Below are 15,417 nucleotides of genomic sequence, written 5' to 3' on the forward strand. Positions count from 1 at the left end.
GGGGCCCCCTTTGGAAAAATAAATCAACAATAAAAACTTTTTCTTTTTTTTTTTTTTTTTTTTTTATTTCCAACTCGATAGAATTATTTTTAACGTGAGACAAGAAGGAGAAACAAAAAAGAAAGGAAAAAAAAACAACGAAAGAGTGCGAAATTTTCGTCATGAATAATTTAAGCACGCAAATGCTCATTACGGCACTCCGGGCTATATCGTAAGCGAGAGGGCACAGGTGCAACAAAGCAGCGACGGCGGCAGCAGTGCCACGAGCCATCGAGGCCGAAAACCGTTCTTCATTAGTGCAACCTAATGAGGTAATATCATCGAAGCGTCATGCGTGCAATATAGGGTTTTAAATGCAAAGTCGGCAAAACTCGTTTGGAAATTCAACTCGCACTCGGCGTAGCGTTGAACAAAATTTTCCATTAAATTTATACAACCCTACAGTTTATATACAAGTATAAAAAGCAGACGGAGAAGGAAGGAAGGGACTCTTTTTTTTTTTTTTTTTTTTTTTTTTTTGTTAAACCACCTCCAGAGCCCAGCAACCCCTGCGCATGGGCGAAAAGCAACGTAACTTTAAATTTTCCACCTTCGCAAAACCTGCGACGAAAAAGTGCACGAACAAGGAGGAGACACGGGCCCCAAAGTACATTTATATAGATATACGTATAAATAGAATCGTGTGCGCACGCATGTGTACGTGCGAGGGGCACATGGCAACGAACCCGCGTGTATATATATATATATCGAAGGGCCCGTTCGGCTCGTATACCCCTCGACATCTATATAGCGTTTGAGCTCTCTTTTTCTTTCTCCCCCTGTCTGCGTACGCACTGCGTGAGCAGGTAATACACCTTTGTAACGGCGCACAACGAGGCTCGAGACGCGGGCACTATCATTCCGTATACCGATTTCATAGCATATCAAGGAAAAAAAAATTTTTTTTTTTGAGTCCATCCACTGGAAATCGGTGTGGTTTTTCATAGAGGAAATATGTTGGGGGGGGGGGGGGGGGTACGAGTGAGGAAAATTCACGGAGTAAGTAATATTTTCTCCAAAGCAACACTGGGGTGGAAGAGTCCATGGTCGATTACGGGAAGCACCATTCGGATCAACACCTAGGACAATCGGTACAACAAAGGATGGGCAAAAAAAACAAAAAAACGATTAGCGGACCCAAGCGCGTATCACTATCCCGATGACCTCTCTACCGTGGATTTACGATCAAGGCTCCCTCCACTCGACTCTTGGGGAAAAAAAACTCCAACCCCCTTCTCTGGACCCCGAAAAAGGGGTCCACGAGCTCGTTCGAAATTAGACGAGCAATTATTATCGTCAAAATACACCTTGTGCCCGGGAATTTTTTTTCCTTTCGCCAATCGCCGGGTCACTCGGTGTCTATATACGTACACTTTATAATAAGCGCACAATAAAAACCATCGACGACCGTACAACACGTATGTATACTGTAATATGTGGTGGTAGCATGGGCATATAGACCCTGTAGAAAAAAAAAAAAAAAAAAAGAAAAATGAAAAGAAAGAGGAAGCAAGTACGACACACATGTGTATTATATACATTATATGGGGAAAGAGAGAATGGGGCATAAAAGAGAGGAAAAAAAGGGGGGGGACTGCAGGCGGCTGCCGCTTGTGGCGCGTGCTCGGTATCCCCACCATATAGAGTTGCTTTTGCTCCACACACACAGGATCTTTTTTTTCCCCCTACATGCAGCTCGGAAAGAAGGAGGAGGAGGAGGAGGAGGAAGGAAAGAGCGCGAGGGGGATGTTACGTGCGTACCACCTTTCGGGCCTGCCGTATACCTACCCTTGTACACTGCACAGGGGCGAGAGAGCGCACGCACGCGACCCGGCTCCCCTTCCTCTTGGGTTGGCGCGCGCGCGCGCGAGAGAGTGAGACAGAGAGCCTGAAATTCAAACCACCCATCGAACGTCCCCCGGTCCCCGGGATATGGACGCGCGTGCGTGCCCTGCTTCTGAACGTACACATATACGTAACTGAGTGCGTTTGTGTTGCTTGTTTCTTCCGTGTGTACGAGAGAGCGGGCCTCGGGTCGCCGGCTGGCTCCTCTTTGCCCATTCGAGGCGCGACGGGCTTCCAGGGCGCAGTTGTTGTCTCGCAGTTATGTTGCACTGCTGGTTGTTCTCCCTCTCGTCTGCCCATTTATCGTCGTACACTTTACTTTGTCGCATGAGCATGTGATCGGTAGGACGTGGTGGAAACACAATTATTATTTGTTTTTTTTTTGTTTTGGTTTTTTTTTTTTTTTGTTGTTTTGCAAAAATTTTTTGTGTGCAAAATTGTGCTGTGATAAATTTGAAGTTTTGCGAGTGCAAAGTGCATCGAGACAGGAGCCACTGTGTGTACACGCTCGATTAGCGAAGGGTATAATTTATAAAAAAAAAAAGTCCGCCAATCGTAAGCGTCTATGTGGTTGTCTCGGAGGCTACAAAAGTGCGACGATGGATAAAATCGTTCCTTTTTACACCAAGTGACTCACCCACGCAAGTGCCTTTCAATGGATGAGTAGGGGAAAATAAAAAAGGGCCCAAAATTATTGATGAAGCACCCGTCCGGAAGTGCCTTGCCGATCAGCCCGTCCCCGTGCAATATCAGCTCGCAGCCATGTCGACTATGGGCATCGCTATTTACTGCAACAGCAACAATAGTACGAGTGATCCGAGCGCAAACGCAGATCGCGAGCAGCTGATGATGCTGCGGACGCTACAGGATAACGAGTGCAATGTCAACAACAACAACAACAACGACAACGACAACGACGGTAACGACGTAGGAGCAAAGAGCAACGCGACGACGAGGAAGCCGAGCAATGGGGGAGCGAGGCATCAACAAAACGAGATGGGCGAGAGGCGAGCGGTGTTGGTGGACGGCAATGGGTCGCAGCAGGGCATACCGGTGCCCTATGATCCCTCGAGGCTCAAAAAGCATGGGAAAAACGGCCAACCGCCGCCCATTGCCGTTGCCAAGAGGAACTTGCGTGAGAGGAACAGGGTTAAGCAGGTCATTATATTGCCATTATTGCCAAATTGCCCTTTGTCGTATTGTAGCCCTTTTTTTTCTATCTCTCCTCCCCCTACATCTCCCCCCCCCCTTTTATTTTTTCTCGTTTTATATACCTGCTTGGGAAGATGCACTCCGTCAAAGGTCGGTTTTGCGGTCGCACGGTGTTTTTTCATGCTTTGACGAAGGTCGTTTTTCTTGACGTAATGTGTGTTTTGTGGTACGATTGGAAAGGAGCCATTTTTTTCTGGCGTCGGTCACACGCAATGATTCATCAAAAGATACTTACAAATTAATTTCCCGGATAACGAAGCGCCGGTGGTATTTTGAAAAATTAAAGAGCGCTGGTTGTGAGATCGGTATGTAAGTGTGCGTATGTACTCTCGTGTCTATGTATGTACGCGTGGAAAGGCAACAGGAGATCAAAGCGCGCGTTGCGAGTGGTTAGTGGGCTGAATTTGATAAAGCTAATTAAAATGAAACACCGCATCTCTTGACTCATCAATTTCGTGCTGGTGGCTGTGCGCAGTTTACGTTTTATGGTGCCAATTGTTGACATTAAGAGAAAGAGTCCGTGTATAGGGTGTAAGCTGAAACAACTTTTTTGTAATCATATGACTGTTTGGTTTATTAATTTTTCGATTATTTCAATGGTAAATAAAAAAAATAGGTTTTTGTTTACGTAAGCATGACATACTTTTTCTAAGATTGAGTAGTTGAATGGGTTCTAAAACTCAATTGATATTTTAACAAAGTAAAAAGAAAAAAATCAACAGTGAAATTCCCAGGTCAACACGAGCTATAAAGTCTGTTGGGTCTTTCCTAATGTATACCATTGACGATAGAGAAAAATCTTGAAAGCACAGTGCTACGTAAGATTATTTTTCCGCCCTCGGGTGGTTTTGGTTGGCTGGTACTTCCTCGGGCAAAAAAGCAGTTTTCCGATATTCGTTCGAAAAGTCTCCTTTACAAACCTCGTCACGGACCTCGCCTTCGGCTCGGGCCGCAAACCTCTCGGTTCGCAAACAGAGACTTTTCAAACTCGTAGGAAAACTACTAATCTTACTTCTGGTGCGTAAAGTGACTCAAAAAGCATTAGATTATGTGGTTTGACTTGGATGATTTTTAAACTAAGAAAAAAGAGACGTCCTGAGCTAGTTGCTTTTCACCGAGAAACTTTAGCCTTACATCACTCTGAGCATTAAGCTACATCACTCTAGCCTTGCATCCCCAAATCTTTTCAACGAACAAGTATCAAAAGAACCAAATAGATCCCCGTTCCCAAACCATCCATCGTCACAGTGACCAAAAGAATCGAATACACCTAAATCTCTAAACCCAAGTCATCCATCATGACAATGACCAACGTCCATTACAGGTGAACAACGGTTTCGCGAAACTCCGTCAGCACATCCCCAGCCAAATAGTCCAGGGATACGGCGACCGGGGCAAGAAGCTCTCGAAGGTCGAGACCCTGCGCATGGCCCTCGAGTACATCCGCGGCCTCGAGCGACTGCTCGCCGAAGCCGACGGCCTCGACTACGACAGCATCAGCGCCCAGACGAGCAACGCCCACATGATGGCCGGCAACTCCCCGATGATACCCTCCCCCGCAGGCAGCGTCTACTCGAGCAGCACCCACAACGGCTCTGGCGACGTATTGGGCCTCACGGGCTCCGAGCTGGACGAGCACGCCCTCCTCGAGGAAGACCCCGAGCCCGAGGCTTACCTCATCGAGGAGGAGGACGACGACACCGAGAACAAGGAGGCCCGGGAGGCCAAGAGGTTCCGTGGCGACGAGATACCCCACAACAGGTGAGCACATTACCCCCCTCCCCCTTCACCTGCCTCTTGCTCGAGGAGACATAGCATGATGACCTTTCTTTCTTCTCCAGACTCTCGGAGAACCAAAACCGAGGGATGAACCCGGCGATGCGCAATCGTAATCGCAACTCGCCGGCCGCGTACTACAACCTGCCCCGGCAGACGCTCGGCTTCGGGGATGAGGAGAACATCGAGCCTCTGGTCAACCACAACAACAACACCCTCCTGTCGACCTACTCCCCCATACTCCTGCAGAACGGCTTGCCGGCGAGTCTCCCGAGTATAAAACGCGAGCACCTGTTGGCCTCGACGGACGAGGAGATCCGGTGCCCCACCGAGGACGACGTCATCGCCCCGAACAGCAACGCCATCCTGGGAAGCTCTGGACTGGACTCGCCCTACACGGGGGAGATCCTCATCGGGAGTCCAGAGACGGGTCGGTTGGTGCCGGTCAAACTCGAGGACCAGGACGGTGGTGGGGCGCAGTACGTGTACGTGGCGTCGGCGAGCGCTGGGAGTCCGACGACCGATGGCTTCCTGCCCTCGATGACCTACTACAAGCACGCGGACGTTGGTATGACGGCAGCAGCGGTGGATCCGAGCATCGGTGCAGCTACGGCCGAGTTCATGGACGTGGTCAGCTGGTGGGAGCAAGAGCAGGGGAGACTGGTGCACGAGCTTCAGAATCACCACCACCACAGCAATCATCATCATCATCACATACATCACGGGGTGGCGCAGCCGTTGCACCACCACCAGCAGAACCACCAGACGACAACGCACCAGCAGCTTGCAGCCGCTGGACAGAGGCTAGCCCACGTCTGACGCTAGCGGGATGGCGCGCTCGAGCGAGTCCGTAAGGTGAGAGACTTTGGTGTTTTCATATTCCTTTTGTCTCTCTTTCGCCCCTTTGGCTTGTTACGGTTTTTTTGGGGGAAGGGGGGGAATTCGGACCGGCACGCTCGCGTGTGGCTACAAACTTGCTGGAAGAGGTTGGAATGGGAGGGTTTTTTTTTTGGGAGGTGACATGTGCGCGGCGAGCAAGGTTTTTTCGGTGCGCGAGGTAGGGTGGGAGGTGAGAGTGCGCTGATGAACGTCTGGTCCTATATATATATATATATATATGCTTCTGTACGGGAATTCTTGTAACTTTAAACGATATCGAGGTTTTTTTTTAATATTGGAGAATGACCCAAGTTTTTTTCTGTTGCTTGGATCTCGAACAGAGATGTATAATGGTATAACGATATCAATTGCCTATACCAACTGAACTGCGTCATGTGGCATAGAGTAACTATTTTTTGGAGGTCTGGTCGTCGTTGCAACACCTTATTATAATTTTTTTTTTTTTTTTTTTTTTCTCTCATTACGACTAGAAAACCATGACACAGTAATAAGGTACAAAGTCAAATGATGGGTTGAGACGGTCGTTGACCAAACAAACTTAAGTATACGTATATCTACAAAGGAAACATCGATTCTCAGGACGTTTCTGTCTTCGCTTGGTTGGGACAAAGAAAGGAGTAATTTTCTATCTCCTGTACCTCTTTTTCTTTCGACATCTGCAAAGCGGAGTACTTAAACGAGGGAAAAAGAAAAGAAAAGGAATTAGTACTGTCGTAGGAAGCAAGACCATGTGTTCCGTTTGTTAAAATTCGTGCTAATGACTTGAAAATTATATTTAAACCACGTAATCGTTTGTTGTAATTTTGTTTTCTTTTCTTAAAAAAAAATATTTGTCGTTATTCAAGTTACGCGAGTGATGTGAAAACAGGTAGTACAATCAGCCAAGCAGTGATCAAAGAGTCGACCAGTCACATGCTTGCCATCCCCCAAAAGAAAATACTTACCCACGAACGCCGACCACTTGCAATCAGTCAGGCGCAATGTGTGCTACTATACACTCTCACCACCACCACGCACACCCTCTTTTTTCCCTTATCTTCCGTTTTTTCTCACCCTCCTTCCCATTTTCCTTTTCTCTCGAGGAAAAGCCGTCGCTCGCGAGGGAAAACACCATCAGGAATCCAAATACGTATACATACGATCCAACGAGTATATACCCGTGCTAGTCGCGCTTCTGGAGTAGCAGGAGAGAAAGAAAAAAATATGGAGAACCACTTGGGAGAGGGAAAAAACGAGCAGTGGCGTGGGCCTCTAAAAATAGAAGTGTCATTACTCCGGGGTGCATAGGCGTCATCCGAGGAAAAACGACCACTTTGCCGATACGCACACGTATACGTGAACACGTGTGCTAAGGTCAGGAGCACCCCAATATCGCGTCGGCCACGTGGCTTGTCCTCTCCGTTCCGGAATACATGTGTGAGGACGATATCGCACTTTTTATGGGATACCGGCTCTTTATTTTTCCTCTACGTGTTTTCTTTGACTAATTGGGGAAAACTAGTGGCGCCAGCTCTTTTTTCATCGTGGGGACCCAGAAGGATCTTCTTCCTTTTTTTTTTTTTTTTTTTCTTTTTCTTTTTCTTCTTCGAGGGAAAAGAGGGGGCTTTTTAAAATACATATTTTTTGGGATGATGGATCAAATATCGGTCTGGCGCTTTTAAAAATAACAAAAAAAAAAAAAAAAAAAAAAATGGAGCGTCATTCGACACCGATCCCTCTAAAAACCCCCCGAGAGAAACAATTGGTATACACCCCGTACCGAGAGAGCAAATCAATACCCCGTCACGTCACGTCGTCCACTTCATCTGGACCCGATGTAACCCCCCCCCCCCCATGACAACCAAAACCGCGTCCGTCCTCTTCCTGACGAGGGATACAAATTATGGGTGCAGCAGGACGCACGACGACGAGGAGACCCGCGACGGAAATGGTCCAGCGATCCTTGTACGTGTATACACAATGTACACTCGCTGTTGGCCGGAAACGCGTTGCTCCTTTCATCCCCCGAGACGTGAATGCGAGAGCGGCAATACGATCGTCGGGCACTTGAACTTGCCCGTACGATGTGTAATTATACATAAAAGAGGCTCGTTTTGCATACATGTAATGGCGCGGAGTGTGTTATTATACGGCTCTCTTTATGTGAGAGAGGTACGTGTACCTGTGCCCACTCGATTAGACGCCGGAGGACTTGTGTGGGACCGTCGGTGCACCCGGGAGGGAGTTCATTGTAACGAACCGGAAAACTCAAAAAGCTCTCTCTGCTTCCGCTCTCGCGAGGACTTTCGTGAACGGGATCGTACCTCGGACCTATTGCTTATTCAATAAAATAAAACAACGGTGGTTATCTGTGGCTATCTTTTGTTTTTTACGTGGGTAAAAGAAAAAAAAAAAAGGCCAGGAGAACAATGCGAAGGTCCGTCGACTCCTCTCGTGCGTATTGTAGAGGTCGTATCATAACGCGTCACGCGACGGAACAACGGGACGATGGTATCCCGAGGGTGAAAACGAAAGGAAGAAGTAAAATTGAAGAAAAAAAAAAAATAAGGAAAAAATCATCCGTATTGAGAATGAGAGAGAGATAAGTACACAGAGGCGTAGAATAACATGTATGTATCCAGAGGGTCGCGCGCGAGAGGGAATCGGCCTCCCAACAGCGACAGCAGGAGAGCAGCCCCAGACATCACCGGTGTGTGCGCAACATATGGTCCCTGTCGACGCTGTGGAGGTAGATGAGAACGAGGCAAAGAAGAAGAAGAAGAAGAAGTAGTTAAAAGCCTGTGGTTGCCTACAACATCATACATAACACATAATGATGCGTGCAAGGAAGAATGTGTGCACGCGTATGGAGCGAAGGAAGGGGGCAGATAGTGTCTCTCCCGCGACCATATGTCGCTCCCGGGGGTTTTCGCCTTCAAGGTCACGCTCGGAAGTTCGGGACGGACCCTAGGGGAGTCCCAACGCGGATACGTGTACGCGTATACACTTGGAGCCCGTGAGAAACCTACCGGGGATCATTGGGGTGCGCGTTATAAGCATATGCAGTTTTGCTCTTCTACACATACATAGGTACGTGTCTTTCTTCGCCTCGTATGCGATACTTTGCCCGTGAATGTTATTTGCGTGCGCTGAGGTGGTCGAGTGGCTATCTATGACGACTTTTGTCAGGATCATTTATTGTTAGTGTTATGTTTTTTTTTTTTTTTTTTTTTTTTTTTCTTATAGTCATTTGTTGTAAAGTGTAGTGCACAGAACAGCCTGCACCTGTTTCGTTATAGCTGAAAAGACGATTTCGAGGCCCGTATCCGCGAAAATTGACTTGTCGTGTTCGTGCGCTTGGAGACATCGAAGGTCTTCTCTCCCCGGAACGAGAGACAAGAAAGAAAAAAAAAAAAAAAAAAAAGGAAGAACCGAGAGAAAGACGGGGGTTCAAGGCTCCTTTGCGCGAGAGGCAGGAAAACGTGTTCTCGATTATACATTGTTACACCGCAACTCGGTGTGCCCCCGTAAAGTGTGCGCGACACTTTTCATGCTGGCGACGCACCCGCATATGTATCGTCGTTTGTCGCGTGCGTTCTTCCTCTTTTTTTTTTTTTTTTCCCCTTTCCTACCTTCATCTGTATGGCCTTTGGCGCTCTTGTAACTCGGTACGGGCAATCGTGGAGCTTGAAATACATCCTCTGCGTAAATACAATAATGGGTACCTGCAAGGGTATACGCATGCGGGGATCGATATCGGGTGCCAAAGAGTCGCGATCGCGTCGATTGGGTCTTGCTTTTGTTTGCTGCCCAGTCCTGTCACGCATTTGTCGGACAACATGTTCCACGAACTTTCACGCACAATGAATGAGCCCTTGAAAGCTCATTGAATTGTGGTGTGAATGGAAAAAAAAAAAAAAAAAAAAAAAAAAAAAGATGTATTTACAAGAAAAGTTTGTGTACCCACTGCTGTATAGACAATATAGAGAAGACGCCGACATAAAAGCGGGGTGTACCTCGTATAAGCTCCGAAGAGATAGCGAAGCTCAAATAGTGGTCATCGTTGGGAATGTAGTGGCATATTGAATTAATCCGTCGCGTCGACGCATCTCGTAAACTCGTCGCTCGCATTACAAGCAGTGGCTCGTATATAGATGACCTCACTTAACAATTGCCCGTAATTTAGCTGAGCCGCGCTTTTACTACGACGCTTGTATGTGTGCGTGCATCTTCCTCCGTCCCTTGGCGCTTTCTCAATGATGATGATGATGCTACCGATGACGAGTGCACACCGACTCACTTGTGTGTCACGATATTATTAAGTATACGGTTGTACCTATAAGGCTCGCGTTCTTGAAAGACTGCCCCGCTAAACCCTTTTCTTCATCGTCTTTTTTTATCAATTGATACGTCATTGTCACGTTCTACATGGTGGTTTATTGTCATTGGGCTCGGACACGTTTTCCCAACTCGTGTGTCATTTCATGAATTAGTCACTTTGGTTTACCCAACTATCTTACCCCATAAATATTCACCAGTGCTACGAAGAGACATTTACAATTGGGCCTCAGAGGAAGACAAATAAAAAGCATTGCGAAACCCTGTACGTGTCAAACACTTTTTCGTACCCGGCAAAATCTCTAACTTTACAGTCCTCGTGGAGGATCCTTCAAACAAGTCATTCTTTACGCTGAAAAAGTTTTATCGGTCATCGATACTTCACATTAAACCTTAATACATCTAGGATGTATAGCTCTTACCTGACAAAAACGAATATTTTTTTAATACCGTCCTGTAAATAGTAATAAATAAATTAATTTTCCAGCAAAAAAGAATCCACCCTAACAGGGAGAAAAAAAATTGCATTCTTAAGGTGCTAGAAAATTCATTAAGACTGTACGGTATCGTTGACTTGTTTCCCCAAGGAAACATCCCTTAAACAAAAAAATCACTCAAACTCGACAAACGCACATGGGTACCTACATTCTAAAAAAAAAAAGAACGAAAGAAAGGACGAGAGATGGAAAAAAGTATAGTTGCCTATAATGCCCATTAAATTAGAAAGCAAAGAGGAAAAGGGAGAACCACTTCCCCGCTCCGGCGATTCTCGAGTGCTTTTTCCGCCAAGGGCCCCAAGTGCAGAGATACGCATCTCATCGGGCTCCCCGTTGGCTTTTCACACTCCGCCACTTCCCTCCTCCTACCCCTGCCCCACCCGTTTTTTTTTTTTTTTTCCTAACTCACTTCTTTCCCACGTTCCTTCCGCTGCAAAAGTTTTTCGTATGCATACAGTTACATCGTGTGCACGCAAGACTTTCCACAGTCTTGGGCCTCGCGCGTGTGTGTATACAGGGAAAATTGATATTTCGGCCTCTCGAGAGGGGAAGAAAAAACAGGGGAGGGGGAGATTGATAGTCGTGAAACTGCGGGTAGATTGAAGTTTCACTGCATACGTACATTACATAACGTGCATGCGTGAGTATCGGAAAATATTGTGCTCGTTGAACGATGCTTTACACGCGTGTATCATACACGAAATGACGTCGTTTGTCAAAACGAGAAAACTATGTTTTTGAGGGGACGGACTTTAGGTTAAAATTTTTTTTGTTGTTTTTTTTTAGACAAATCCTCGGGTGTGAGTAAAAATAAAAATGCCGGAAGCAGATGATATCGCGCTCGACTAACTCGAACCTCGGGCATTGGCGTTGTTGGGCACCCGAGTACAACTTGAATTTCACGCAAAAATGGTCCCTCCTGAAAATTTACATCAAACAACCTCTCCAGCGTGTACCAGGGGACCCATGTGAAAAAAAAGGCAGGGGGGAATAAAAAAATGTAAATTAAAATATTTCTTTCTTGTCATTGCAGTGCGATTAACCAGAGAGACGACGAGACAACGAAAGCAGCGGAGCAGAGCACGCACGCACACGCCGTCGAACCGAAAGCGGACTCGGGCGTCCGTTACTCGTCGATGCGGGACGGCAGATAAGCTGCGGGGAAAAAAACACAGTTTTTTTTTTTTTTCCACTCTACCCATACACAGACACACAGACATGTGAGGTGCGCTCGAAGGGTTGAAAAAGTTCTGTGGGAAAAAGTGCACTGCAGAGGCAAAGGGACCAAACGAAGAAGAAGAAAAAAAAATGTACATAATATAAGGAACCGGGTGGTGGTGGTGCGTATTGTACACGCGCGCGATATCTCCACCTCCACTGGGTGTATGGAACAAGAAGACGGTGATGAAGAGAAGGGCATGTATACGGATGACAATGGCCAAAAAACGCGATGTTACTGCGCGTACGTAACGGTACCACCTGTGCATACACATTTGTAAGTGGAGGCGAAGTAATGTACTTGTTTCAATTCCGTACTTGTACTTGCGTCATTTTTTGGTTGCTTGTTCGTTTGTACGTGTATACCACGCATACGTGCCTTAAACAGTCATCGAAAGATAACAAAATAATGCGGCTTTATTCGAGTTTAATGGATACTTTTTACTGCTGTACTTTAAGGATGTGTATTATCATCGCGTCTACGTGTATTATTGGGATGTTAAATTTTTTTTTTCTTTTCTTACGGTGTAAGGTGATACCGATGCCATTAGTTGCGTGTAACATTTTTTCGTTCCGGTACTTGAAAACCTACGTTGTACGAAAGTGTACTTATGATTGCCATATGACGTTTCTCCCTGTCGGAGAGTTTGTACTGTGTACTTATGACGTAAGTACTCGTTGGAACAAAAGGAGTGATCAGTGCTCGTTCCTTTTGTTTCAACAATAACAAAAAAAATATATAAATAAATGAAAATAGCTTCCAATCAAAAAAGTGTATGTTCCGATGGAAAATATTATACTCTACAAGTGCCTTTTGCTGTACTCGTACAAGTGTGACAACTTTTCTTTGTAGCTACGACAAAATGTTACTTAAATTGTAGAAACAAAGAAAACAAATTTTTTTTTACTCCAACAATCGGAAGGTTATTTATTAGGTATACTCTCTAATCATTACGTTGTAATTAAAATTGTACATAAATCAATGATTATTCGGAAACAAAGAATAATTTAAGGACATTCTAAAAAAAATTCCAAGCGCGAGTCACATTCGAAGAGGACATTGTATCATATAAGCTATTGAATTTATTCTTTTCGAATTGACTCGATTATTTTCTTAAAGACTTTTTCGACTAGTATATTTTATACACGACTCTAAGATGCCAGTCAACCTAAAACTGCAACATCCAAATGCAGATGTGTCAAAATATAAAAATTAAGGAACAACAAGAGACACGCACAATATTTTTACCGTCTGAATCGAGAGTGTGTAGGTATTTTTTATGCATTTACCGACATTTTTTATACGAGATTTTATACACATTTATGTATGAAGAAAAAAAAATGTTTATTAAGTGATAAGCGCTTTCCAATGATTTTCTCATGATAGTCTAAGTCTGTACTATATTACAGTGCCTTCGAGGAATCGACGACAATCAACTTTTTGTAGCATATTAATATTTTGACATTCTATATTTTATATACGTGAAATATATTTAAAATCAATTTATAATCATTTCAGAGGTATACTTTCATTTTCAAAATCCTACCACAAAAGTGACCCTTTTTTACCACCTTTGACCACAAAAATTTATTAGACAATTTCAAAAGCAATAAAAATTGATCAACACAGTACAGCACGACACAAGGAAACAAATTAACATACATTTCCATCCAAATGGACAAGGAGCAGTATCATTACCTCCAATCGATCCAACGACACCTCATTTGCATCGTTCGAAATTCGTAATTTCGCAGCATTTATTATGTCCACGAGAAGAGAATAGGGACGAAAAAAAAAAAAAAACAAATAAATAAATAAATAAGCGAGCACCAACCAACCCCCCCATGACCGGCAGTAATTTAAAATTCATGGCTAGCTGCACACAGCACAGACAGGTGAGCTAATGTTCGCTCTTATCCGTCACGTGTAGTGATCAAAATTGATCATACAACATTGGGAGCTATACCAAAAGGGGCGAAGGTAATTTTTTTTTCTCTTCCACCCCATACGAGGACGAAGGGGCTCTCGATTTCCGGCGATGATTTCTCCGGAGCCACCCCACCACTACTACTATTCGCGCCTGCGTCACTTCCGGCGTTTCCTTCTCCCACGCGTGGATTGCCTTAATTTACAAACGCAACTTCTACTACCACCTCAGGGGTTTTTTTTTCTCCCTCGCTTACGGACTAATTGGATGACCGGGATAATCGCTCGTACTAACGTGTTTTCGGCCGTTACGGGGTAGTCCAGGGGGGTGATTTCAGTCACTCGAGCGTGAGTGTGGTAATATGCGTGTAGCTATACATTGTCGTTGTAATCGTTGTTTGGGTGACGCTTCGCGTCGAGTTCGATGTTTTGTTATCGAAAGAGGAAATCACTTGGGCTTTTTAATCAATGATTTTGCATTTTTTTTTTTCCTCGAGTAATTAAGGTAAGCTGCAAATAAATATTGAATGTAGCACTTTTGTTAATTGGCTGGGCAATAACTATACGTAAAATTCGAGAAGTTTCGACGATGCGTTGAAAATTTATTATTTTCCTTCGTCTGAAGAAGTTTTATTTTTATGCCGTTTACTATATATACTGTGTATATAATATAGATGACGCATTGTGGGTGAGTCGATTGTGGAGACGGTATTTAGGGAACCGAAATTGTGGAAAACTTTTAATCGCACATTTAATAATGATGTATATGGATCGAGCTCGAGGTTATTCAACACCGATTAAAAATTAGCAGTTTACAGTTTAGATTTTTTTTATTATCAATATTTTTTTTAAAACGTCTCATTAAAATCTCATTTGACGTGAGTAACTGCCGTTGGCCTTTTATGATAATGATTTTGGTTTAAGGTCATGGCGATAAGCGATAAAAACATTCGTACGCAATTCCTTCAGTAAAATTTTATTAATGAAGAAGTTTGGTTATTTTGATAAAAAAATGTTAAGAATGTTTATAAATTACAATAACAAGATATCAAACGTTATTGCAATTAATTCACAATATATTAAATACGTCCAAGTTGAATGACGTAATTATGAAAATAAATGAGTGGGTTGTTGTAACAAATTACTGTCACAATCTTTATTGGCTTAAATTTTGAAAATTTATTTCATATGTGTTCGATATCAAGAAAAAGCTTCCGAATTCGGGTTCGTTTGAATTTCCGCTAAAAATACTCTTGACTAGATCTCAATTCATTCAACATACAAATGTCATGGTCAATGCCTCTAATTTGTATGTGACTTGATTAAGTTGACATCGTAATGTTTTGATGTTTTGTTGTTTACAGTTACAGCTGACACAGAAACAAACAAAAATTAAAAGAGTTTTTTTAAATTAAAAAAAATAATAAACAAATTTGAGATTAGTTTATTTTTATTTAAAATATTTTTGAATTTACTTAAAGTATTAAAAACAAACAAAACATTGAATGGGGTAGAATGATTATTTATTCAATGTTTTATGTAAAAATATTTGCGTCAAATGTTTTATTAAGGTTGATCTCTAGAAGAAAGTATATTATATTTATTAAAAAATTTATCATCGATTAAGTAACTCTATTAATGAATGATGATAAAAAAACAATCATAATAATAAATAACCCTATATTT

The 15,417-nt window shown here is 43.8% G+C and overlaps 1 protein-coding gene across 1 annotated transcript; it reads left to right on the forward strand.

Annotated features, from left to right (window-relative positions):
• The first annotated feature begins 2,646 nt into the window (after positions 1–2,646).
• LOC149375581 (uncharacterized) lies at positions 2,647–5,691 on the forward strand. Its single transcript, XM_089598777.1, has 3 exons — positions 2,647–3,042; positions 4,421–4,857; positions 4,938–5,691. The coding sequence occupies exons 1-3, from the start codon at positions 2,647–2,649 to the stop codon at positions 5,689–5,691; spliced, it is 1,587 nt and encodes a 528-aa protein (XP_089454903.1).
• Positions 5,692–15,417: the final 9,726 nt, after the last annotated feature.

Source organism: Copidosoma floridanum, unplaced genomic scaffold (genome assembly GCF_036245765.1).
Source record: "Copidosoma floridanum isolate Cflo_tuat_1 unplaced genomic scaffold, Cflo_Japanese_pri ptg000006l, whole genome shotgun sequence".
NCBI classification, from domain to species: Eukaryota; Metazoa; Arthropoda; class Insecta; order Hymenoptera; family Encyrtidae; genus Copidosoma; species Copidosoma floridanum.

Coding starts and splice junctions, on each gene's coding strand:
- LOC149375581 (XM_089598777.1), top strand. CDS start 2,647: ATGTCGACTATGGGCATCGCTATTTACTGCAACAGCAACAATAGTACG. Junction 3,043..4,420: donor AGAGGAACAGGGTTAAGCAG/GTCATTATATTG, acceptor CGTCCATTACAG/GTGAACAACGGTTTCGCGAA. Junction 4,858..4,937: donor GACGAGATACCCCACAACAG/GTGAGCACATTA, acceptor TTTCTTCTCCAG/ACTCTCGGAGAACCAAAACC.